Here is a 24,697-nt window from a genome sequence, read left to right as displayed (position 1 = left end):
TGAAACGCGTACCTGCTTAGTCAGTGAGTGCTGTGTGCACTTCATTGCTGATTTTAGTGGCGTTTCCCACGCAGTAAATGCAGCTGTGATTTAAAGGTGTCGTAGGCGGTCACAATTGCTTTTTTCTGGTCAGTGTTTTCAGTGATATTGCTATGCATGTAGGGTATTCTGTTGGGCCAAGTCTTCCCAAGTGTACTTTTTATCAACTAGGCAGGGGCAGATATAACCAATAAGCGAGGTAAGGAAATCTGAAAGTATACATTATACCTATAAACTATACAGTTGAAGTCAGAATTATTAAACCCCCTTTGATTTTTTTTTTTTTTTAATTATTTCTCAAATGATGTTTATCAGAGCAAGAAAATGTTCATATTATGTCTGATAATATTTTTCCTTCTGGAGAAAGTCTTATTTGTTTTATTTCGGCTAGAAATAAAAGCAGTTTTTAAATTTTTTAGAAAGATTTTAGGGACAAAATTATTAGCTCCTTTATATATATATATATATATATATATATATATATATATATATATATATATATATATATATATATATATATATATATATATATATATATATATATATATATATAGCTTTATATTTTTTCGGTAGTCTACAGAACAAATCATCATTATACAATAACTACCTAATTATTAAAATACCTAATAACCCTTACCTGCCTAGTTAACCTAATTAACCTAGTTAAGCCTTTAAATGTCACTTTAAGCTGTATAGAAGTGTCTTGGAAAAAACATCTAGTTTATTAGAAAATCAGTTATTAGAAATGAGTTATTAAACGGTTTTGTTTAGAAATGTGTTGAAAAAATTGTCTCTTTATTAAACAGAAATTGGTAGAAAAAATATACAGGGGAGCTAATAATTCAGGGGGGCTAATAATTCTGACTTCAACTGTATATAACATCGGTTTCTACCATATTTTGTATGGTGAGCGTTAAACAAATACAATTTTAACATAATTAAATATTATTTGATATACAATCAAATATGATGCTATTATAATAATGTAATGTTATGTAATAATTATAATATAAAAAAAATAAAATATCCATTATGGAGCAGTCCAGCAGTCACATTTATAAAACAAATATTTATTATTTTAGTTGTAAATTCCTTTTAAGAAAGCTAATCATTTAAAATGTATAAATTGCAATAATTCAAAATGTTAAAAAGAAGATATAAATAAAATAAAAAAACAGCAATATAAATAAATATTAAATAGAAGTAGAAAGTGTGCATTTCAGGGCTTAGACCCTATGGCTGTAATTGTTTAGGGTTCCAAAATCACTAAATCCTCCCCTGCAACTAGGAGCACATCGAACCATATAAATACCCACTTTTTATTATATGAGATTAAGGCCATTAAATTGGCAACCTAATCAAAACTTGAACACTGTCATCTACAGGTGGTGTGAATTATTACCCCCTTCTATATTTTTTCCACAATTTCTGTTTAACGAAGAGATTTTTTTTCAACACATTTCTCAACAGAATACTTTTAATAACTCATTTCTAATAACTGATTTCTTTTATCTTTGACTTGATAACAGTAAATAATTTTTACATAGATATTTTCAAGATGCTAGTAAGCTTAAAGTGACATTTGAATGCTTAACTAGGTTAATTAGGCAAGTTAGGGTAGTTAGATAAGATATTTGTGTGACAGTGTTTTTTTTTTAATTTTTTTTATTAAAACTACTTTTATCCTAGCAGAAATTAAACAAATAAGACTTTCTCCAGAATAAAAAAATAGTATAGGAAGTACTGTGGAAAAATCCTTGCTTCAACTGTAGATTAGGGGTGTGCGAAAATTGAACATTTATTTTATGAAATTGTTGTTTTAATTATTTAATATGTAACTCACCTAGCAAAAAAAGTTTTTAGAGTCTAAAAGCATTGACTGTGTTAAAGCCTATCAGACTTAAAGAGTGCTTTATATTTGCACCGAATGGACCGAATTTTCAGCTGCCAATAATTATTAGCCGAAAATTCCAATAGTGTTACTGTGCAGTCATCGCAACAATGCTAAAATGACACCTTTTGACTTGTTCAGTCAATAAGATTTTACTGTTAATAAAATCTGTTTATTTTATAGGCTTGTGTTTTTTATCAGTATAATTTAAAGTGCACCTATTTTACCCATTACAAGATGTAAGATAAGCCTTTGGTGTCTCCAGGATGTGTCTGTGAATACCCATCTGATAATTTATTATGCTTCTACCCGCCCACCGTTTCCATGTGCGTGTATGCGTCTTATGCGTTCTGCATAACGATAAACAGCAGTCAGTGATGGAGACAGACATGAATGAAGCTGAAATACAGCTCAGTCAAAAATACCAAGTAAATTAATTGTAATCTGTGGTGATTATAGCGGTTAAGAGTTAGATATTGATTTTACAGTTTTTTTTACTGTTTTTAAAACATTTTAAAGTTATAAAATTCACAGAGAGTTGCAACAGATATTTTAATCCCAGTTTCTTTGGCAAAATAAGTTCTGTGAATCAATTCGGTGGGCGAGGAAAACCACACGTCACGTTGTTGCGGGCCTTAAAATCACTGGAATTTTACGTTCCTATTTTAACGTCAGGAAATTTTAAAAAAGAGACTTGTTGGGTTTATATAATTCTAATATGACAGTGGAAACACTATACATACACACAGTTCTGTCCAAACAGCTTACAGAAGTTGATTTTCATTATAGGTGCCCTTTAAATTATTGTGCTCGATTAAAAAAGTGTTACAAAATGACGTTATTTAATTTGATGAATAATTTTATCAAGCATTTTTCAGTTTTACTTTTTTGGTCAGGGCATTTTGACCCAGAATTTGCAATGAAATAGTTATATAAATAATTCAACAGAAGCAAAAATGCCATTTTTCTGAATATCAGCATGAAAACGCAATAACAAATTGATTTAGATTTCTCACAACAGTTCAATAAACAAGCTAATATTGAGTTAGTTACATACGTTTAAAAACATTATTGTCTATTTTTATTTTAATATTGTCAGTGATTCAATAATCTGTTCATGAACACATAATCTTGCTCTGGTTTTAAATTAATCGAAATAATGATTTAGTAAATTGTTTTGTTTTTTGTGTAATTGTAGCTTAAGTCATGTTTTTATATTCATGAAAAACCTAAACCAGCCAATGTATAAGCTCAAAATTGTTATTGAAAAAAGTCCTCCCAAAACTATCAATAATGCACACCCCTATAGCCAACATGTTTTCTGTCATCTAAAATAGTTTTTACATTTTTTATAAAGATTTTGTTTTAGTATAATTCTTAAAACATCCTATGTTAAAGTCAGTGGTTGCATGTTTTCAACAATTTTCAAGATATCTGCATTTGTCTAACAGAAAAAAACCCAAACAGGTTTTGAACAAGTGAAGGCTAAGCAATTTACAACAGAAGCAAATTACGACTGAAAAACTGATTTTTCATTTTTGAATGAACTGTCCCTTGAAGTTATCAGTCATGTCTGTGGTAAAATCAGGATAAATTGCATGCCCTGACCCTGCATTTAATGGTTCAGATCACAATAACAATAGTGTAACAAGAGGATATGAGGTGTTAAATGGGAACAGGTTGGTCTGAAATCGTATAAACACAGTGGTCTCTACGTTTTATTTCATGGAATATTGTTTTTACTTCATTTTGAGCTTTAAAATCAGCCAATGTTGGGTGACTAACAATAAACAATGACTTTAATCTCCTATGTATGTCAGAAAGGGAGGAGTGGAACATAGGCTATATTTCAGTTTTCCTCATTTTACCCCAGATAGAAGAGCAGTATCCTGAGGCCTTGAAGTTTGAATACAACTTGATGTTTCTCTCTCTCTTTCTCTCTCTCTCTCTCTCTCTCTCTCTCTCTCTTTCTTTCTTTTTAACTATGTTATGAACTAGGCCAGGAACAGCAGGCACAGTTAGTAAAACGAGGATTAGGTTTGTAGTGCAGAATCTAATTGGATCTTAATTACATCCCCTTGAGATGGTTCCAGACCGTTTTTATGACTTTATTAGTTTTCAATAATGTGTACTTTCTGAATCATCACCGAAATAGATCTTATTAAAAAGCTTAATGATATATTCATTTACTAAGGCTGTGTGTCCATCAAAGGCTTGTTTTTCCCAAATGTTTACAATAGGAGCACCACATCTTTTAAAACCGGCAGCATCGTGACTGTGTTTTTATTTCCCTCTGAGCATTGCATGTCTGCTTTTAATTTCTGGTTGCTGGGAATTACAGAATCTTCAACACCGGGATAAATAAAGCTCTTATCACTGTCACTTTTTGTCCAGCCAACTAATCACAATGGAGGCTAGGCTGGGTAAATAAAACACTGACCAATAAGATGCTGCATTGTTGGTGGGTGGAGGTTAACATATAGCTTCTTTGACAATTACTCGACCAGTAGACTGCAAGTACAGATGCGAGCAAAATATGCACATGCACAGTGAGTGTGAATGCTCACGGATCATGCTTTTTATGCTGTTTAATGTGGACCCATATTGTTTTTCTGAAATACAGTAAAAATGTCAGTCTGAACAAGGAGCGCTTTGATTCTATGACATACAGTAATTAGTAACATTGCTACAGTTTTTTTGTATCAACATCGACTAAAACAATAACACTATATTTTAAGCATTCACAGCCATGCATTTTTAGCAGGCTAAAAATACTTTGGAGAACACGCGCAGCCTCAGTTGTTTGTTGATGAGTGTTCTTTGAATGCTTGAAAGTTTTTAAAAGCACACTCATCTTATACTGATCAAATTATTTGTCTTCTTCACATATTCATATAGTGCATTGATGAAGAAGGTTTCCGCCTCTTCCTGAAGACATATTTGGAGGTGGAGGACTTCCCATCAGATCTATGTCAGCGTCTGTTCAGATCCTTCCAGAACTCAGAGTCAGCGAAATCAGATGAAAACAGTAGGTCATATATGCACTTTTATATGTGAATTTGCATATATACATATAAACATGCATTCATTTAATCATTTATCTTTATTTAGTGCTTTTGCAATGTAGATTTTGTCAAAGCAGCTTAACGTAGAAGTTATAGTAAATTGAAACTGTGTTAGTTAAATTTTTAGAGTTGAAGTTTAGTTCAGTTCAGTGTAATTTCATTTTCACCGCTGAAAGTTTAAACACTGAAGAGCAAATTCGCTGATGTGCAGCTCCACAAGTCACAAACTAAGCAAGCCAGTGGCAACAGTGGCAAGGAACAAACGTCACCAATTGATGAAGGTGAAGGAAAAAACCTTGAGAGAAACCAGGCTTAGTTGGGCACGACCATTTCTCCTCTGGCCAAACTTTTAGTGCAGAGCTACAGTCAAGGCGCCGGAAACTGGAGAACACTGGACGTCCATTGTGGAGAAGCTGCAGGTGTGAATAGATCACCGGTGGGTGTTCAGGCTAGCCCACGCAATCAATGCCGAGATCAGTTTAGGATACGGCCTGGTCCAGGAATATGGAGACCTCTAGAAGTCTTCTATGGTTGGCATAAACTCTTTGTACGTGTTGTCCTTGAGGTTCTCGATGGTTGACATCATCTCTTCACAGGTCTTGGACGACATCAATGGTGCTGCACAATCTCTAGAGGCCTCGGGATTGGCCCCAGATGGAAATGGAAAACTAAGAAATAATTAGCGTAGCTGCTTTTCATAGTGTATTTACACAAGACTTATTAAATATATAAAATTGCATGTATACATGCATTTTTATTATTATTAATGTTGAAAACAATTGGAAAGCTTAATTTTTCTTCAGGATCATGAAAGTTCAAATCAACAATTTGTTTGAAATAAAAGTATTTTTGTAACATAATTGTTTTTGCTGTTTTTATAAATTGAATGCTAAATAAAAAATATATATATACATTTTTATTGGTCATAAAACATTCCAGATTCAATGCAAGTGAATCTCTGACATTACCCCACCTCCAGTGGTGGCTCCTGACACCCTTTTTTGATGCCGGTGATTACCACAACCTCTAGAGCCTGGACGATTTCGATAATTGTGGTGGAATTCTTCTTGGAGTGCCAGGTAAAGAATATCGTCACAGAGAGTCTTTAAGTTCTCCTTGAGGCCAAAAACATGCCAGTCAATATTTTTTCCAAACTGGAGCCATGGCATTGCAAATTAAAAATTGCATTGCAGGAATACCTTCAAAGACTACACGGTGTGTGGGCCAGCATATCTGGAGGAGGGGGAATCGTCTCAACTCTGGGGTCTTCTGTGGCAAATGGAGGGAGGGGTTTAAAAAGCGAGACGTGAAAAGTGGGATGAATTCTGTATCTAGGGGGGAGTTGGAGCTGATAGGAGACTTTGTTGATCTGCCTTTGTATGATGAATGAACCTATAAAGCGGGACTCGGCTTCTTACAGGGAAGATGGAGGCACAGTTCCTGGGTGAATAACCAGACCTTGTCTTCAGGTTGTTATGAGGCACTAAACAATTGCCTGGGATCTGCGAACCTAATTGTTCTTGTCATGGCTTGTTATATATGGACATGGGCTAAGTAACACACTTGCTCTTTCGGAACCAGTAGTCCACATCAGGAATATTGGATTGCTCCTCTGTCCAATGGAACAGCAGTGGCTGGTACCCAAGTATTCACTAGAAGGGTGTTAAGCTGCTGGTATCTTGGCAGAGAGAGTTCTGTGCATATCTGGCCCAAGAGGACCCGTTTCAGCTATCCTGATCCCAGTGGAAGTATTACTGGAAGTACTATTTAAGTTCATGGATCTTTTACTCAGTCTTGCAATTTGTCTGCAGGTGATAATCGGAAGGCAGGTCAAGTGTGATCTTGAGGAGTTTGACGAAAGCTTTCTATACATGGGATGTGAACTGTGAAGGCCCCAGTACTACATAATCTCTTCTGGGAGTCCAAAGTTGTGGAACACATTTGTGATAAGATGTTCAGCTTTTTCCTTTGCTGAAGATAAGCCTTTTAGTAGGATCAGTTTGCAGGTCTTTGAGAAATGAACCACTTTAAATTTGAATTGGTTAGGTCTGTGACAAAGACTTTAGCAATGTGGGACCAAGGCTGCTGTGGGATGGGTAATGGACTGAGCTTACCCACAGGCAAATGTTGTTGCGTCTTGGTCAAGGCACAGGCTAAGCAACTGCGGAAATACCTTGTCATCTTATCGTCATACAGGAAAACTAATTGTGAAACTGGGTTTGTCTGCAGCCTGGGTGTTCAGAGCCTGGGCTTTGAAAAACTGTCCGTTTTTGACATGCTGATGGAAAGTAAGTCTTCGCTTCTGTGAATCCCGGTAGAGCAGCTTCATGACTGTTGGCAGCATGGATATCCGATATGGATTCATTGGGAGGGAATATTCTGGAAAGACAATCAGCTTTGTCATTCTTAGAACCAGGACAGTAAGTAATGAGGTGAATCTAGTGAAGAATAATGTCCAGCTGGCTTGACGAGGGTTCAGGTGTTTAGCTCCTCTCAAATTTTGGAGATTTATGGGGTTTTCCGCTTCTTTCAGCTAATGCTACCACTCATCCAATGCTAACTTCATAATCGAGAATCCCAATATCATAATTTTGCTCCACCGGAGATGGATTCTTCAAGTAGTATGCATAAGGATACAGGTTAGGAAGGTAACCAAACTGCTGGCTCTAGAATAGGAAGCAGGAAGTGCCATGGGACTTGCGAAGGCAAATGTAGTGATGGTGGTAGCTGGAACTTAGATAAGGGATGCTTGGAGAGCATTAACCAGTTCTACGAAGAGGTCCAGGGATGCAGGGGTGAAGGATCCATATATATTTATTGACCATGACGTGCAGAATGAGTTCAGCTATTGTGAGTCTTTGCTTATCTTGAGGTTGGATTGAGGATGAAGATGAGGATTGTAGTATACTGTACACACTGGAAACAACAGACAAGGAAACAACGATGGGGAACAGGAAACAGAAACAAGGAGTAGCCAGGAGAAAGTCAGGTAAGTTCATGAATGTGGACAATAAACCGGAAGCTAGAAACTGACTGAGAGTGTCTCTTAACCTGTGTGCAATCATGGGGTGAACAGGTGCTGGGCATTCTGGGTGCTGGTGCTCAGGTGAGGGCGTGGCTTTTGGTAGATCTCTGACACATGCTATCAACTAATTTGGTAACACTGTAGTATAGGGAATAGGGTTGGGTGATGTCGACCAATTTGGCAGCGTACAATGTCTAATGTGAAACATCTTAATAGACGATGGCATCGTTGTCGTAGGCAGCAGTGAATTAATTATTTATGAACAATTTATTAATTTATAACAAATTAAATATTTTGTGCTACATGACCCGCATGGTATTTGTGTTACCCATAACCAAATCATAAATTAAGATAAGTTACACACAAAATACCACCTGTCAATAATTTTTTCCGCAGAACTATGGGATGAATAGGCCAGACAGCAATCAACCAACCAACAGTTTCTGAGGTTTTCGCTAAAATTACTAAGTACAAGCATGAAAGTGAAAGATTGAAGCAGTGTACTGATGCTGTGACACATTACCTGATAAATTTAAAGATCGAAGAGTCATTAGACAGAGACAAGATTATTTAAATTTCACATTTAACAACTATAATGAGACGCGATCCAGCAGTACATCCGTGATAAACTGTCCAACGTGCACTGCTCTCCGGGGTTTAGTGCTCAAAGCACCCGCTGACTGCTGTAGCTCAGACGAACGCTTACGCTGCAGCGCATGACAGAGTGTGTTTGTGTGTGTGGTCCCGTGATGTGCGTTTTCAGTGGTATAGTGTGGAAGGAGGGCTTTTCAGAAATGCTAGATGAAACGCTGGTTTGGGCATAGATCGTTTTTGTTCTAAAATACCATTTTGCAACTAAGATGTAATAGTGCACATGAGGCCGTTTGTATTTTTCGCGAGCGGGTTGCTGCTGCTGCGAAAGGGGCGGAGGATCCCAATGCTGTCTCAGCATTGTGATGTGTATCGGCCACCGGCAATGGACGATGACATCGTCTATCGACCCAACCCTAACAGGGAACACATTACTATGAGTTTTACCTCATTTAGCTTCTAATTTACTTCTTATTAATAGTTATTAAGGTAGTCATGGCAATTTCATTTATATGATAAGGGATGTAGAACATGGACATGCAAAATATAGCATTCATTAGTGCTTGATAAGTACTAATAAACAGCCACTTTGCAAACTTGTAACTAGTTAAGAATGAGAATTTCTTCCCAAACTAAGGTGTTGCCAAAATGCTTGACTAATGTCTCAGTAATTAAAAAAATGTAACAACAATGTAATCTCAGAGTTACATTCAGAGGATGTAAAAATAAAAGTAAAAAATAATTACAACAATAATAACAACATTAATAATATTAATGATGATGATAATAATAATAATAATTATTATTATTATTATTATTATTAATATTATTAAATTGCAGTGACCAGCTTTGCTTTGTTTTTCTCATAGGGGAAGTCTTTCTGAAGGATGTGTCCTGTTATTTCTCTCTCCTGGAAGAGGGGCAGCCCAGGGACAAACTTGATTGTAAATCTCAATGTTTACCTCTTCTTTTTTTAATAATTATTATCAACATTTTGACATTATATCTCCATATTTTTTTCTTTCACAGTTGCCTTCAAACTCTACGACAGAGATGGCAATGGTTTCCTGGACAGTTCGGTGGGTGGTCTTTCCTATACTTTGACACATAATCTACTTCCTATTCCTCATTATTTAATGAATCATCCTGCTCAAATGACATTATTTGTATAATATCTATAACCAGTTATTTTTCTGCAAAATAGGAAGTGGATCGTATTATTGCCCAGATGATGCATGCAGCGGATTACCTTGGCTGGGATGTGTCTGAACTGAGGCCTGTGAGTTGCATTTTCTTTATGCGTGTGTAACAATTTCTCTTGAAGAAGTGACGTGACAAGACTTTTTCAGTCGTAACCACACCCTGAGAAATTCCTCCATTATGTGGCATGAATCAACATGTCATGGAACAAAATGAGGAAGGGAGAAAATGACAAGATGATTGTGTAATTTTGCTATTCACATGAGGTTCCCTGAGGTTACATCATGTACAGGTTACAAGAGAAATGCAGACAGACAAATATGAATGCATTCTCATTGCATGTTGTGTTTGTTCTCAGGTATTGAAGGATATGATGACAGCCATTGACGCAGACAGCAGTGGAACAGTGTCATCAGAGGAATGGGTGGATGGGGGACTGAAGAACGTCCCGCTACTGGTTTTACTAGGGTTGAAGGTAGGAACACGCAGAATTAGACGAGCTTCAGTCAGCGAGCCCTGGTGCTATTTTTAAACTATATCTCAGATTACATTGCTCAGAAGGAGGGGTTAACACAGAGGGAAAAAAACATGCATTTTAGTAGATGTATTATGTGAGGTTCGGTTGTGTCACTTTGTCTCACTTTAGCATTTCAAAAGCCTGCTGACTTTGCAGTGGTGCAAGCAACGGTGACACTTCTAACACATATTCATACACACACACACACACACACACACACACACACACACACACACACACACACACACACACACACACACACACACACACTGATATGCACAAAAATACTCATTAGCATAATTAACAGTATTTTTTGTTTTTATATTCAGTTTTCTTTCAATTATTTTTATTTAAATTATAAATGTTTCTCTATGTATTTTTTAAACTTTGATTTTATCATCATATTAAAGACATTTTTTATGAATCTTGTGAAACTTAACCTTCAATAATTGCTGATGGAAATGCAGTGGATTACATTTTAAAATATATTAAAAAAGCAATATTTTTAAATAAAAATAATTTATCAAAATATTGCAGTATTTAATGTCCAGTAAATGTAATTTTTGTGAAAATGGAAAAATTCTGTTTTATACAACACAAAACCAGTATTATGTTGCAGTGGTATGTTTTTGACAAGTCAAAATTACTGTTTTTTCATTCATGCTAAGAAGTGTGAAGATTATGTTCCATGAGAATATTTTGTACATTTTCTACTGAAAATATATCAAAACGTTGCACTTCATATAGGTAACTTTAAAGGCAAAGTTTATTTAGTTTTTTCCCTCAGTATTTTGATTTTCAAATTGATATATCTCAGTATATCACATATAAACCTGAGTTTTAAACAAAACTGACACTTATAAATGGTTTTGTGGTCAAAGGTCACATATTAATATCTCTTTTGTATGTTTTTTTTATTTATACATTTTTAGAATACATTACAAAAGAAAACAGGAGCTTCAAGAACACATGACAACAACAACAAATACACACTTGAATATGTAGCAGTGAACACTACGGTTAAAAGGTTTTTTTTACATTTAAATCTTTAATGTTTTATTTATTTATATATTTTTATTTTTTATTTCATCATCATATTAGAAAAATTTCTTCTAGATTATTTGTGTGGAGTAAAGACTGCTGAAATTCCCTTAAATAAATTACATTAGAAATATTATCAATATTTAGAAAAGGTTCATACAAACTGTAATAATGATTCATAATTTATCAAGTATAAAATGAGTGAAACATTAGTGAGTCTCAGAAAATCCTTTTGGAAATTTATTAACTTATCAACAGACTTGATCACGCTAACAAGAAATCATGTTTAGCTCATTAAATAATTTATATACACATTAAATAATTTATATATACACATTATCAGACAAAAGTTTGGGGTCAGTGCGATTTTTTAAATGTTTTAAATTAAGCTTATCATGCTCACCAAGACTGCATTTATTTGATCAAAAATACAGCACAATTTGTAAAATTGTGAAATGTTACTGCACTATAAAATAAATCTTCAAATGTAGTTTATCATTTAAATTAATCATTTATTCCAGTGATTGTAAAGATGAAATTTCAGCTTACAATTTTCAGTTTGTTTGGACTTTCAGCAGTGAAAATTAAACCACACTGAACTGAACTAAACTGAACTTCAACTTTGAAAATTGCACTGACACTGTTTTAATTGAATATAATCATCTATGTTAAGCTGCTTTGACACGATCTACATTGTAAAAGCGCTATAGACATAAAGATGAATTGAATTTAATTGAATCCAGTCACATGATCCTTCAGAAATCATTTATTCATTCATTTTCTTGTCAGCTTAGTCCCTTTATTAATCTGGGTTCACCACAGCGGAATGAACCGCCAACTTATCCAGCAAGTTTTTACTCAGCGGATGCCCTTCCGGCCGCAACCCAACTCTGGGAAACATCCACACACACGTTCACACACACACTCATACACTACGGACAATTTAGCCTACCCAATTCACCTGTACCGCATGTCTTTGGACTGTGGGGGAAACCGGAGCACCCGGAGGAAAGCCACGCGAAGGCAGGGAGAACATGCAAACTTCACACAGAAACGCCAACTGAGCCAAGATTCGAACCAGCTACCCAGCAACCTTCTTGCTGTGAGGCAACAGCACTACCTACTGCGCCACTACCTCACCTATTCCTTTAGAAATCAATTTTATTATTATTATTATTATTATTATTATTATTATTATTATTATTATTATTATTATTATTATTATTATTATTATTGGTATAGTAAAAAAAAGCAACAATAACTTGAGAAATTATTTCATTTGAAACTACATACAATAAGCACTTATTTATTTATTTTTTACATTTAATAAATGCCGCCTTGATGAACATAATCATTTTCTTAAAAAAAACTGGTAGTATATATACAGCTGAAATCAGAATTATTAGCCCCCCATTAATTTTTTTAACTTTTTTAAATGTTTTCCAAATGATGTTTAACAGATCAAGGAAAATTTTCACAGTATGTCTGATAATATTTTTTTCTGGAGAAAGTCTTCTTTGTTTTATTTGAGCTAGAATAAAAACAGTTTTACATTAAAAAAAAAAAAAACATTTTAAGGTCAGAATTATTAGCCCCCTTAAGCTATATTGTTTTCAATAGTCTACAGCAGTGGTTCTCAAACTGTGGTACGTGTACCACTAGTGGTACGCAGGCTTTTTTTAGTGGTACGCGGAGGAATAAAATATGTCATGTATATGCTACACACATTTTAAAATTTATCAAAAATGATGTGTCAAATGACATATAGCCTAAATTTCTGCCACTTTTTTAACTGTGCAGAGTTGTAGCTGCTTTACTGGGCCTACTACACTACTGTATTTCAATACTGCTCATTTTGGTGGTACTTGGAGAGACAAACCATCATTATACAATAACTTGCTTAATAACCCTAACCTGCCTGGTTAACCTAATTAACCTAAGGCTTTTAAATGTCACTTTAAGCTGTAGAGAAGTGTCTTGAAAAATATCTAGTAAAATATTATTTACTGTCATCATGGCAAATATAAAATAAATCAGTTATTAGAAACGAGTTATTGAGACTATTATGTTTAGAAATGTGTTAAAAAAAATCTTCTCTCCATTAAACAGAAATTGGGGGAAAAAACAAACAGGGAGTCTAATAATTCAGGGGGCTAATAATTCTGCCTTCAACTGTATATATACGGTCTACTTTAAATATATAAAGTCTATGTAAGACCTACTTTAAATAACATCTTATTAAAATACCTATATGCATTTTAAGAAGGCATGCATTCAGAATATCCCTGACATGCATCTTTCCACACAAGCCACCTGGCAGCTTTGAAATGCAAGCATCCAACAAGTAATGCTAGAGCAGTTTCTGGCTTCACACTCCTCAAGAAGGGGAACATAAGCTGTGTAACTACTAAAACTCTTCGGTCTGTTCTTACTGTGCCAGTGCATGACCTGGAGGCAGGCCACAATGTTAACAGCAGGCTTTTTCCATGCCTACTTACATCTAAATATAATGAAAAACAAAATTCAACCCTCAAATGCAAAGCTAGAGTCTCTAGTTCACACCTAGAAATGAGCATTTAGCACTAATAAGCCTGCTTCACAGTTCAACCACAATGGCAAAGTCAACATGCTGTTTACCGTTACAAGATGATATTGGTCAGTCTGTAGTATGTAGTTTGCACTGTTGCATATATTACTTTAACACTGGAGCTATACCAAGGCAGTCGATTTGATCATTTTAGAACTTTATAATGTAATAACTTGTTGAACTAAAACTCATAGAACTCATAAACAATGATATTTTACAATGACAAAATACAGAAAATGTCTGAGTATTTCCAATTGACCATGTGCATTATAAAAAGTGTCTTATTCTAGCTTAGGCTACTGTTTCATACATCTCTATAAAGAGGCATTGATGTGCATATTGGTGACAGTTTTATTAGTTAATATAATGCTGGTCTTTTTATTTTACAAAGAGAATAACAGAATATTGATCTACATTTAAGAGAATTGGTAACTGGAATTGGCCACTATAGCAGGCTGTGTGGTTGACGGTGAAACTTTTTAGCACATTTTTACATTCATTAGCAATTTAATGTTTATTATTACCTGTCCTAACATAACAGATCCATTTATTCATGGATTTTAATTCCAATTATAGCAGCATAAGTGTATTTCCAGAGTATTGTTAAGTCCAAAAGTCCTAAATTTATTGAAGGCTACCATTGTGTTAGTAACTGTAGCCCACCAAGGGTTGCGACGATCGGATAATATACCAAAGTTGACGATCGCGGAGTGTTACAGACTATACCAATAAGATGGGGACTTGGGGAATTATGAGAGTTTTCCTGGAGAAATAGCAAAATGCAAGGATGGTGGGAGGTGGGTCTGAAATAATGGAGACTCTCGGGAAAAAAATGAGTATTGGCAGGTCTTAAAAAAAGGAGGTGGGGATGGTACCAGTGTAGTAACTGTAGGCTACCATGGTATTAGTAACTGTAGCCTACCATGGGCGGCGGTAATCATATCAAAGTTGACGATCGTGGGGTGTTACAGACTGTACCAAAAAGATGAGGACTGGGGAAATTACGTGAGATTTCAGAGAGAAATAACAAAATGGGAGGGTGGCGGGAGATGGGTCTGAATTACTCCCGGGAAAAAAATGGGAGTGTTGGCAAGTATGAAATGGGGTGAGGGGCTAACAGTGTAGTAACTGTAGGCTACCATGATGTTAGTAACTGTAACCTACCATGAGCCACAACGATCGGATACTATACCGAAGAGTACCAAAGTACTCTTTCTACTATACCAAATATCAGTACCCAAAAGTTGAGGACCGGGTGATTTACGGGAGTTTTCCGGGCATAATAACAGAATGGGAGATGGGTCTGAAATACGGGAGACTCCCGGTAAAAATGGGAGTTTTGGGATTTATTAAAAGAGGGAGGGAGGGGGTGGGGGGGTTACAGTGTAGTAACTGTAGACTACCATGGTGTTAGTAACTGCAGCCTACTATGGGCCGCAGTGATCAGATACTATATCAAAGTTAACGATCGTGGGGTGTTACAGACTGTACCAAAAAGATACTTGGGGAAATTAGGTGAGTTTTCTGGGAGAAATAACAAAACAGGAGGGTGGCAGGAGAGGGGTCTGAAAAACGGGAGTGTTGGCAGGTATGAAAAGAGGTCACACTTTACAGTAAGGTTGCATTACTTGATGTTAGTTCAAGTATTTACTAACATGAACTAAGAATGAGCAAAACTTGTAAAGCATTTACTAATGCATTCATTTATATCCAAGCTCATGCATGATAACTTAAATAACAATGAATGACTTTATTTCAATTAACTAACATTTACAAAGATTAAGTAATACTGCTATAAATGTACCGTTCATCTTAGTAAATAAATAAACTAACATTAACTAATATAACCTTATTGTAAAGTGTTTCCAAAAAAAGATAGATGTGTAGGTAGTTAATCGGGCAATACGTTCCAAAATTCACAATATGTTTTGTATACAAAAGTAGTCGACTTTAGTCTGCTGTATATTAGTTGGTATTTAGTCTTTAGCGGTGGAAAAATGTTGCTCTCCATCATTGTGGTTATCTAATTAAATTGTACACTTTTTAAAAAAAATTTAATAACAGACATTCAAAGCTTACTTGTGAAACTTCAAAAGAAGCATCAAATGTAAATATGACCTGACAGAAATAGCATTCGCTTTTTAGCATAAATGGTTACAGTGACTGACTGCTATGGCCATTTTTAGTGGTGTTATAATTCTGACAGTTCTAGTGTTAAATCATATTCCCAACTGTCTTGTATCATGGTCATGATGAAGCGTGTATCAAAGCCAGGGACTTCCCCATGTGCTATTTTCACCTGCCCAAAGCGACCCACGAGGGCTTTGCGGAGCCATCAGGCCCAGTTTCAGTATGGCTGCGTGGGCTGCAGTTTCTGACCTGTTGTTCGGCCGCCTGAAGTTCCCGCCTGAGTCATCCAAAGCAATGATATTATGAATTATTAATACTTCTCTGATGTGACTGCATGAGTCAATGTGCTCAGCCCACCCTAACCACCCCCAGCCGGCCACTGAATTCATGAAGAATAGCAAGTAGGTGTAAAATAAGGGATGCGATGCAAAACAAACAAGACAACCGTTACGTGAGTCACCGAGAGTGACTTTCCACCGATTAGCATTATGGTAATGTCCTTTTCTCACTATATTTTATCTCATTTACTGAAGGTTTTTTTGCCAAGAATGAAACTTATGTCATTATTTATCCACCCTCATGTTTTTCCAAACCTGTATTCTGTTATTTTAGTTGCTTATGAAACACGTTTTCCACGTAACAGCTGATAAATGATTCATTCAATCATTAATTTTCCTTCGGCTTAATTCCTTAATTCATCAGGGGCCGCCACAGCGGAATGAACCACCAACTTATTCAGCATATGTTTCACGCAGCGGATGACCTTCCAGCTGCAACCCAACACTGGGAAACACCTATACACTCTCAAATTCACAGTTTATTCAGTTCATCTATACCGCATGCCTTTGAACTGTGGGGAAACAAGTGCACCCAGAAGAAACACATGCCAATACAGGGACAACATGCAATCTCCACACAAAAATGCCAACTGGTACAGCCGGGACTCAAACCATTGAGCCACCGTGCCACCCAAAAAGTTTGAACAAAACACCATAATTGTGATCTCAAGTTTTTTTAAGTCATATTATATTGTAGACATTGTGATTTACAATTAACTTCCCATCTAGTGAGAGTTTGTGACTTGAATCTGTGAAAATAATTAATAGTTTCTGGAAAAATCACGTTAATGTCAGACCAAAGCAGACTGATTATCTGCAATGCCTCTGCAGTAAATGATATATTCAACATGTAGATGTAAACAAAATAAAGATTTAAGTTGCAGTCTGAAAAGGACTGTAAAACCGAACCAAATTTGATTAAGGATAACAGCAGATGGATGATAACAGCAGATGCAGATAAATGTGCACGCAGATGCTGAACAAAAGATACAGATACATGAGAAAAAACACAAAATAGATTTTTGGTCGTACAGACTAAAGTAATATGTACTTTGAGGATTATACTGTGTAAATATTCTTTAAAATATAAAATTTACTATCTCTACTGTCCTATCTTCAAAGCATGAAAAAGTCATATACGTAACATGTAAATTTTTATAGCAGCACGGTGGCTCAGTGGTTAGCACTGTCAGCTCACAGCAAATAGGGCTGGGCTAGTTGGCATTTCTATGTGGAGTTTGCAGCATCTCCACATGTTTGCATGGGTTTCCCCCACAGTCCAAAGACAAGCTGTGTAATAAACTAAATAGGCCATAGTGTATGAGTGTGTGTGTATGGATGTTTTTACACAAAAAAAACTGAACTACACTGTTCCAGTTACTATGACCATTTATGTGAAGCTGCTTTGACACAATCCACATTGTAAAAGCGCTATACAAATAAAGCTGAATCGAATTTAATTAAATTGAATGTTTCCCAGTACTGGGTTGTGGCTGGAAGGGCATTTGCTGCGTAAAAACATATGCTGGAATAGTTGGCTGTTCATTCCACCATGGTATCTGTAGTTTCAGGTGCTGCACGTCTTGTATCTTCACACCATAGACAACAAAGTTAGTGGGAAAATTCTTCATCAATGGAAACCTAGAGACCACTGGATATTCGAAATTGCTACATGATGATGTTTTTCCCTCTTTATGCACTGAAGCTGGCACGTTGACTGAGTTTTTCCAGCAAGATGGTGCACCACCACATTATGGGTGTCAGGTCCAAGCATTCCTAGATGAACAGTTTCCTGAAAAGTGGATGAATGGCCCCCAAGGTCTCCCGATCTGACCCCCCTTAGACTTTTATATTTAGTTTCATCTGAAAGCAATGGTCTATGGTGTGAAGATACAAGATGTGCAGCACCTGAAACTACGGATAATGGAAGCCTGTGCTGGCATTTCACAAGTGGTCTTGCTATTAATGTTTTAACAGTGGGAGAAGAGGGTTGCATTGACAATCCAACACAATGGGCAGCACATTGAACACATTTTATAAGTGGTCAGAAACTTGTAAATAACTCATGAAAGAATAAACTTACACACCATTGTTTTTGTTGTGAAATTGCCAATAAGTCTGATGTGTCAAATGACCGTCTTCCTAATAAAAAAAACAAAAGTTGGATCCAAGATGACCAACTTCAAAATGGCCACCATGGTCACCACCCATCTTAAAAAGTTTGCTCCCTCACATATACTAATGTGCCACAAACAGGACATTAAAATCACCAACCATTCCCATTTTATTAAGCTGTATCCATATCAATGGCCCACCCTGTATATTTATATGTATACAAGTGATATTAATTTTATTGTATTGTGTTTTGTTTGTATTTTGGGTCATCATCATGATCCCGTATATGACAACTGTTTATTACAAAATATTTGGGTTGGGGTCAACTATATTGTGCCTTTAAGAGAATAATTATTCAAGTTTTCATCATGAGGCTACAGAGTAAAAGAACATGAATCATTAGCTCACAGAAACACGATGATGCAGTGTTACATTTTGCACATTTAGTTTATCAAGTACATAATCAGTCCTCTGTCACAGTCATTCTCTACTTTCCCAAGATGACCCAGAAAGACGGCCAGCACCTATGGAGGATGAAGCATTTCAACAAGCCCGTGTACTGCAACGTCTGTCAGAATATGCTGCTCGGGCTGCGCAAACAGGGTCTCTGCTGCACCTGTGAGTGGAATTCTGGGTAATTCACAGCAAAGGTTAACAGATTGTTTGGCCAAATGTAATTTCTGCAATCTGTCAGTTTAAAAAGGTTAATTTTAGTGATTAAAATACATACCTTTTCAAGATATCCTTCTAGTTTATGCAACAAGGTTGTCAGTCTATTTTGGGAACTTCTGCTGATTTTGATATCACAACCGTTTGCTATCATACACAGGCTGCAGATACACAGTCCATGGCCGATGTGCCAATAAAAATCCAGCTCCATGCACTCGCACGTATGTGATGTCAAAGAAGGAGACGGGGGTAAGCACGTCATTTCACTTAAAATCTTAAATTACATATCAAAAAATAAATAAAAATCAAATAAAACACTAACACCATGTAACTGTATTTATAGCTTTGCATATAAAGTAAACACCTTTGTAGGAATAAAACTAACAGCTATGGAATCAGAATAAAAAAGGAAATCAGATGAATGAACATTACACATATAAACATTGCAAAATATAACTACATCTACAGTGCTCAGCATATATAAGTACACCCCTCACAAATCCCTCTTTTAAATTCATATTTTAATAGGAAGCTATACAATATTGTATTTGTGCATACACATTAGATTAGTCAGTACTGAAGCCAAATCTGGAGCTTATCTAACAAAATTATTTACGTTAACAGTTCAAAAACTAGTACAACCAAATATATATCTTATGAAAAATATTAAATACAAATTTTAAAAAGAGGAAAAATCAAGAGAAGCAAAACAAAAATAGTTGAAATTTTGTAGGTTGTAATTTTATTTTGCAATGCTTAGCTTGAATTTAATAGTATTATCTTTCAATTTCTAAATATGTTTGGTGACTAAAATTGTATTTTAATAAATACATTTGTTTAATAATCTGTTTTGTTTTATTGCACCAAAATACACTGACTATATTCACTGAGAAATGGATACAAATATTCATTTTCAAATTGGGCTGTACTCAATTATGCCGAGCACTGTATTCCCAAAAATCTTTATTTTGTTGTGAGATGATTGCAGGTTTTGTATTGTGTGTGTTTCACTAAGGTCATCTATTGTATATCTTATTATATAAGTTTTAGTTTATGGAACTGCCATCAAATGGATACTGGAAATGTAAACAGCATATGCGCATCTCATTTGTTTTTGCAAACAGATCGCAGTCCATGACTGGGTGAGTGGAAACTGTGATTCTGGGAAGTGTGACGGGTGTCAGAAGAAGATCAAGAGTTTGCACGGTCTTACCGGGAAGCGCTGTGTGTGGTGTCACACCATGGTGAGATTAGGACTGGGACTGCTGCGCACTTACTAAAAACTGTTATAAAATAACAGATTACAGTGTACTCCGCAACTGTTGGTTAAAAAATTAAATGAGCTTATGAGTCAATTTTGATAAAATATCACTCTCAATATCAAATGTAATCAAACCTCCATTTTTTTTACTTTTTTTTTTTTTGATAACTGGATTTTTTTCCTTTTTTTCTTTTCTGATGTTTTAGAGACATGATGCATGTGCAACCCAGGAGCCATTTACATGTGATTGTGGCCCTTTCAAGGTTCATATCTTACCACCTTGGGCAATTTATCCTGTCGTCAAGGTAATGCAAACAGCAAAATGCAGTATACAGCAAAGTACACACATATGGATAGATGGGTGGATGTATATGTATTTTGCAGAACGCAATATACGCCAAACACGCACACATTAATCTAGAGAGTTTATGGTACTTTCATTGCTATCAGATAGAAAACTTTTATTTCCAAATATATCTATAAATGTCCTGTTATGCACTGTGTTGACAAAGTTGACAGCTTCATGATACTATAAATGAGCAATATGTTGTTTTATTATTTTATTTTGTTTTTTATATGTTGAAAAGTAAAAAGGAACAGCAAGTTGACGTGACTAAATATGGGTTGTTGTGATTATAAAAAAAACAGCTATAAATTACACAAAACTTTAAAATAAAACTTAATTGTATTGCTTTAAAATTTCAGTACTAATATGTAGTAATAATAATGTACAGCACATATACAAGCATGGATTTTTTTTTTTTTTAAATATTTGCCAAGTCAAGTGCATTTTTACATATAATACTTTCAATAACTAATTTATTTAGTTTTTTTTCCATGATGACAGTGCCTGATAATCATTATATTCAGATTCACGATAGTACAATATATTTCTTTCTAATTATTTTGCAAGATGCTGTATTCAGCTTAAAGTTAGGTTTAAAGGCTTAACTTGGCAAATCATTTCACAAAATGTTTTATTTCACACAGACTAAAAAAGTAAGACCTTCTCCTGAAGAAAAATATAATAGGAAGGAAATACTATGAGAAATGTCCTTGCTCTGTTATAAATAACTCAGGAAATATTTGAAAAAACTATTTATATTTATAATTGATAACATTTTAGCCAGCCTTTAGTATAAATAACCACTGAAAAACGCTATACTAGCCTGCAAAACTCTAAAAAAAAAGCCAAAAAGGCTGTTAAAAAGCTAAATACAAACAACAACATGACTAGTTAGTTAAAAAAAGAAAATACAGCTTTAAATCAGCAAGTTGGTAAAAGAAAACTCAGCTTAAATAGTTAAAAATAATGTATAAACTACAGAAGCAGATCAAATGCAGATAAACTGTGATTTGATCGTCCATTGTACCTACTGTTTTGTGTTCCCTCATCTAGGAAAGGCCGAACTGCATAAAGAACGGCGGCTCATTTCCAGATGATGACAGTGAGCTCAACACCACACCTGATGGGCAGGTGCTGCGGGTAGGACTCTGATATATCTCTACAACTGCATCCACACACGGAATGATGAGAGTGAAACTAAAGCACAGTCTTCTCTTCTCCAAACAGATCAGCCCCATTCCAGACACTCGTCCTCTTTTGGTGTTTGTCAATCCTAAAAGTGGAGGTAAACAGGGAGAAAGGTGAGAACACGTATATCCATCTAATATATTATGTGTGTTTTTTAGAAGAATAGATTTATTGTCATTGTCACAAGTACAAGTAATTTTAAAAAGTGCTCTCCAGTCAGTGCAACAATCATTTTGTCTATAAAAAATATTAAGTGCTAAAATTACTAAAATAAATTGTAAAAACTACAGATATTTACAATAGAATATGATCAAATATGCTCTAAGACATAACATCTACATAACTACTAAATTACATAAGTAAACTAAACAAATGAAGTCAGTAAATTTGTGTTTTACAGGGTCCTTCGGAAATTTCAGTACTTATTGAATCCTCGGCAGGTTTATAACCTTTCCAATGGTGGACCAGGACCAGGGTAAGGATTTTTACTACAATTTTTATATACAGCATATACAAAATTATTAGCCTTCCTGCTTTTTATATGAATTTTTTTTTAATTTTCTAAATATTTCTTAACTGATGTTTAACATTAATTTTAAATTGTATATTTTCATTCTGTTAAAAGAAGACTTTTAGTTGGAATAAACTCTTCCACTCTTCCATATTTTATTCAATGGCTGAAATAAAAGCAGTTTATAATATTTTTTAATGATATTTTTCAGTTTGCTTTAGAACAAAGCAATGTTGTCCAACGACTTGCCTAATAACCCAACTTGCCTAGTTAAACTAATTAATCTAGTTAAGCTTTCAAATTGCACTTTATTTTAAAATATCTGTACCAATGTCATGTCATGTCATCATGGTGAAGACGCAAGAAATGAGTTATTAGAAATCAGTTATTTGTAGGTCCACATGGAATCTGTGCGCACAGAAATCCGCAGATTTTTAGCACATCAGTCTGTTTATTTACTTGTGTAAATGTGTGTAAATGTATATTTATTCAAATTTTAAATAAAATTCTGAAATATTATTGACTAATATGAAATGTTCATATGATTTATTTGCAATGCAGTTTGTAAAATAATATTTTCTGTCTTTTAGGAGATATATTATTATAGATTATTTAATAGTTATTAAAATCTTTTTTCTTTTGAACATCATTTCAATTGACCTAATAATAATTAAATAAAATGCTAATAATTTTGCCTTTAACTGTATAAGCCTGTATTGGCTCAAACGATGGAAAAAGTTCTTCAGTTTACTTGCATATTGTGTGTCAGATAAGCTAAATAAATTGGTGTGCCATACATACCCAGATCCAAAATGACCTGAACATGAAAAGAGTATTGTTTTAGTGGTTACACTGCTTAAAAAAAAGAATTGCAGAAAATCTAAATAAATCGTGTGTATTTTGAGGATAATGCGTGTATAAAGTTTCATTCGCTCACTAAACATTATGCATTATAAAGACAAATTTATGAATATTTTTGGTAATCAGTAAATTATGAGTGCTAAGACACTTGAAGGTGGTCATAATCGATTTAATACTCTGTTTTCAAACCAGGTTGAGTTTCTTCAGAGACGTGCCGAATTACAGAATATTAGTTTGCGGAGGCGATGGCACAGTGGGGTGGATTCTTGATGCTATAGGTTGGAAACCGACACACATTCACAGCAAATCCATGTGAGCAAGCTTTGCTCTGATTTCACTTTCAACCAACTGCTCTTTTCAATTCCTCAAAGATAAAGCCAATCTGCCGGTGCGCCCTCCGGTGGCTGTGCTTCCTCTGGGAACAGGAAATGATCTTGCACGCTGTCTTCGATGGGGAGGAGGTGAGGACAAAGGCTTCTACCTGTACCTGAAGATTGAACAAATATTTGCATGTAGTTGAGAGCTGCACGGTATTGGAAATTTTGATTTAGTTTTAGTTTCACTGTGTTTTTAATGGTCTCTTTTGCAGGGTTAGTCGGCTATAGTTACATATCAACCAATTCTTATTAGACTATTATTTGTCAAACTGTTTGCTTAATATCTGCAGACCTTAATCCACAGACATTAAACACATTCTCCTGACTTTGCAAGTACTTGTCAATTTACACTAATCCTAACCTTAAATACAACCCTACAGTCTACTAATACTCTAATGAGAATTAGTTGGCATGTAGTTGCATTTTTACTCATAATAAACAAAATGTGCTAAAGCCACGGCTCTGTAATGGCTCTATATCAAGAATCTGTTCCTCATTTTAGATCAATTGAGATGTTTTTGTAGGGAAGTGCATCTGGATAAAATATAATAAACCATTGATAAGCATTGATAAATACAATAGAAATAAAACCCAAATGAAACAAACAGTACTTTATGGTTTTCTCTGGAGTCTAACAGTGTTCAGGTACAGAAATTAAATAATCAAATAAAAATAATATAATAATAATTCATCGTATAAACAAAAACACTTATTAATGATACTAACACATTTTATTTAGGATGTGCTTTTCTTACAGCCAAAGCACTACAAAAAATGTAGTGTAAGACAATAAAAAATATATTATATTACATTATAAACAACTTAGATCAAGTAAAAACCCTCAATCGGTAACATATTTATGATAAGCAAGTTTGAAGTGGTGAAGTGGTTTCTTGAAATTACAGAGGGGAATATAAGTATTAAACTTGTCACCTTTTTTTGAGA

At 34.9% G+C, this 24,697-nt stretch overlaps 1 protein-coding gene across 3 annotated transcripts in view; it reads left to right on the top strand.

The window, feature by feature from the left end:
* dgkaa (diacylglycerol kinase, alpha a) overlaps positions 1-24,697 on the top strand; it is a 65,377-nt gene that overhangs the window by 32,491 nt on the left and 8,189 nt on the right. The window contains exons 4-18 of one of the 3 annotated variants that reach the window (XM_005162328.6): positions 4,829-4,958; positions 7,868-7,984; positions 9,481-9,555; positions 9,641-9,690; positions 9,816-9,890; positions 10,170-10,286; positions 19,040-19,157; positions 19,369-19,457; positions 20,333-20,452; positions 20,676-20,774; positions 21,869-21,955; positions 22,043-22,116; positions 22,404-22,478; positions 23,568-23,653; positions 23,747-23,836. In XM_005162328.6, the coding sequence (XP_005162385.1) occupies positions 4,829-4,958; positions 7,868-7,984; positions 9,481-9,555; positions 9,641-9,690; positions 9,816-9,890; positions 10,170-10,286; positions 19,040-19,157; positions 19,369-19,457; positions 20,333-20,452; positions 20,676-20,774; positions 21,869-21,955; positions 22,043-22,116; positions 22,404-22,478; positions 23,568-23,653; positions 23,747-23,836 (1,402 nt within the window). Of the gene's footprint in view, positions 1-4,828; positions 5,415-6,105; positions 7,985-9,480; positions 9,556-9,640; positions 9,691-9,815; positions 9,891-10,169; positions 10,287-19,039; positions 19,158-19,368; positions 19,458-20,332; positions 20,453-20,675; positions 20,775-21,868; positions 21,956-22,042; positions 22,117-22,403; positions 22,479-23,567; positions 23,654-23,746; positions 23,837-24,697 lie in introns of all 3 variants that reach the window. The other 2 variants (XM_073938711.1, NM_001045315.1) reach the window with 2 other exon arrangements.

The sequence above is a fragment of the Danio rerio genome, chromosome 23 (genome assembly GCF_049306965.1).
Source record: "Danio rerio strain Tuebingen ecotype United States chromosome 23, GRCz12tu, whole genome shotgun sequence".
NCBI lineage: Eukaryota > Metazoa > Chordata > Actinopteri > Cypriniformes > Danionidae > Danio > Danio rerio.
The sequence above is the reverse complement of the archived record's forward strand: the minus strand, read 5'-3'. Positions and strand labels throughout refer to the sequence as shown.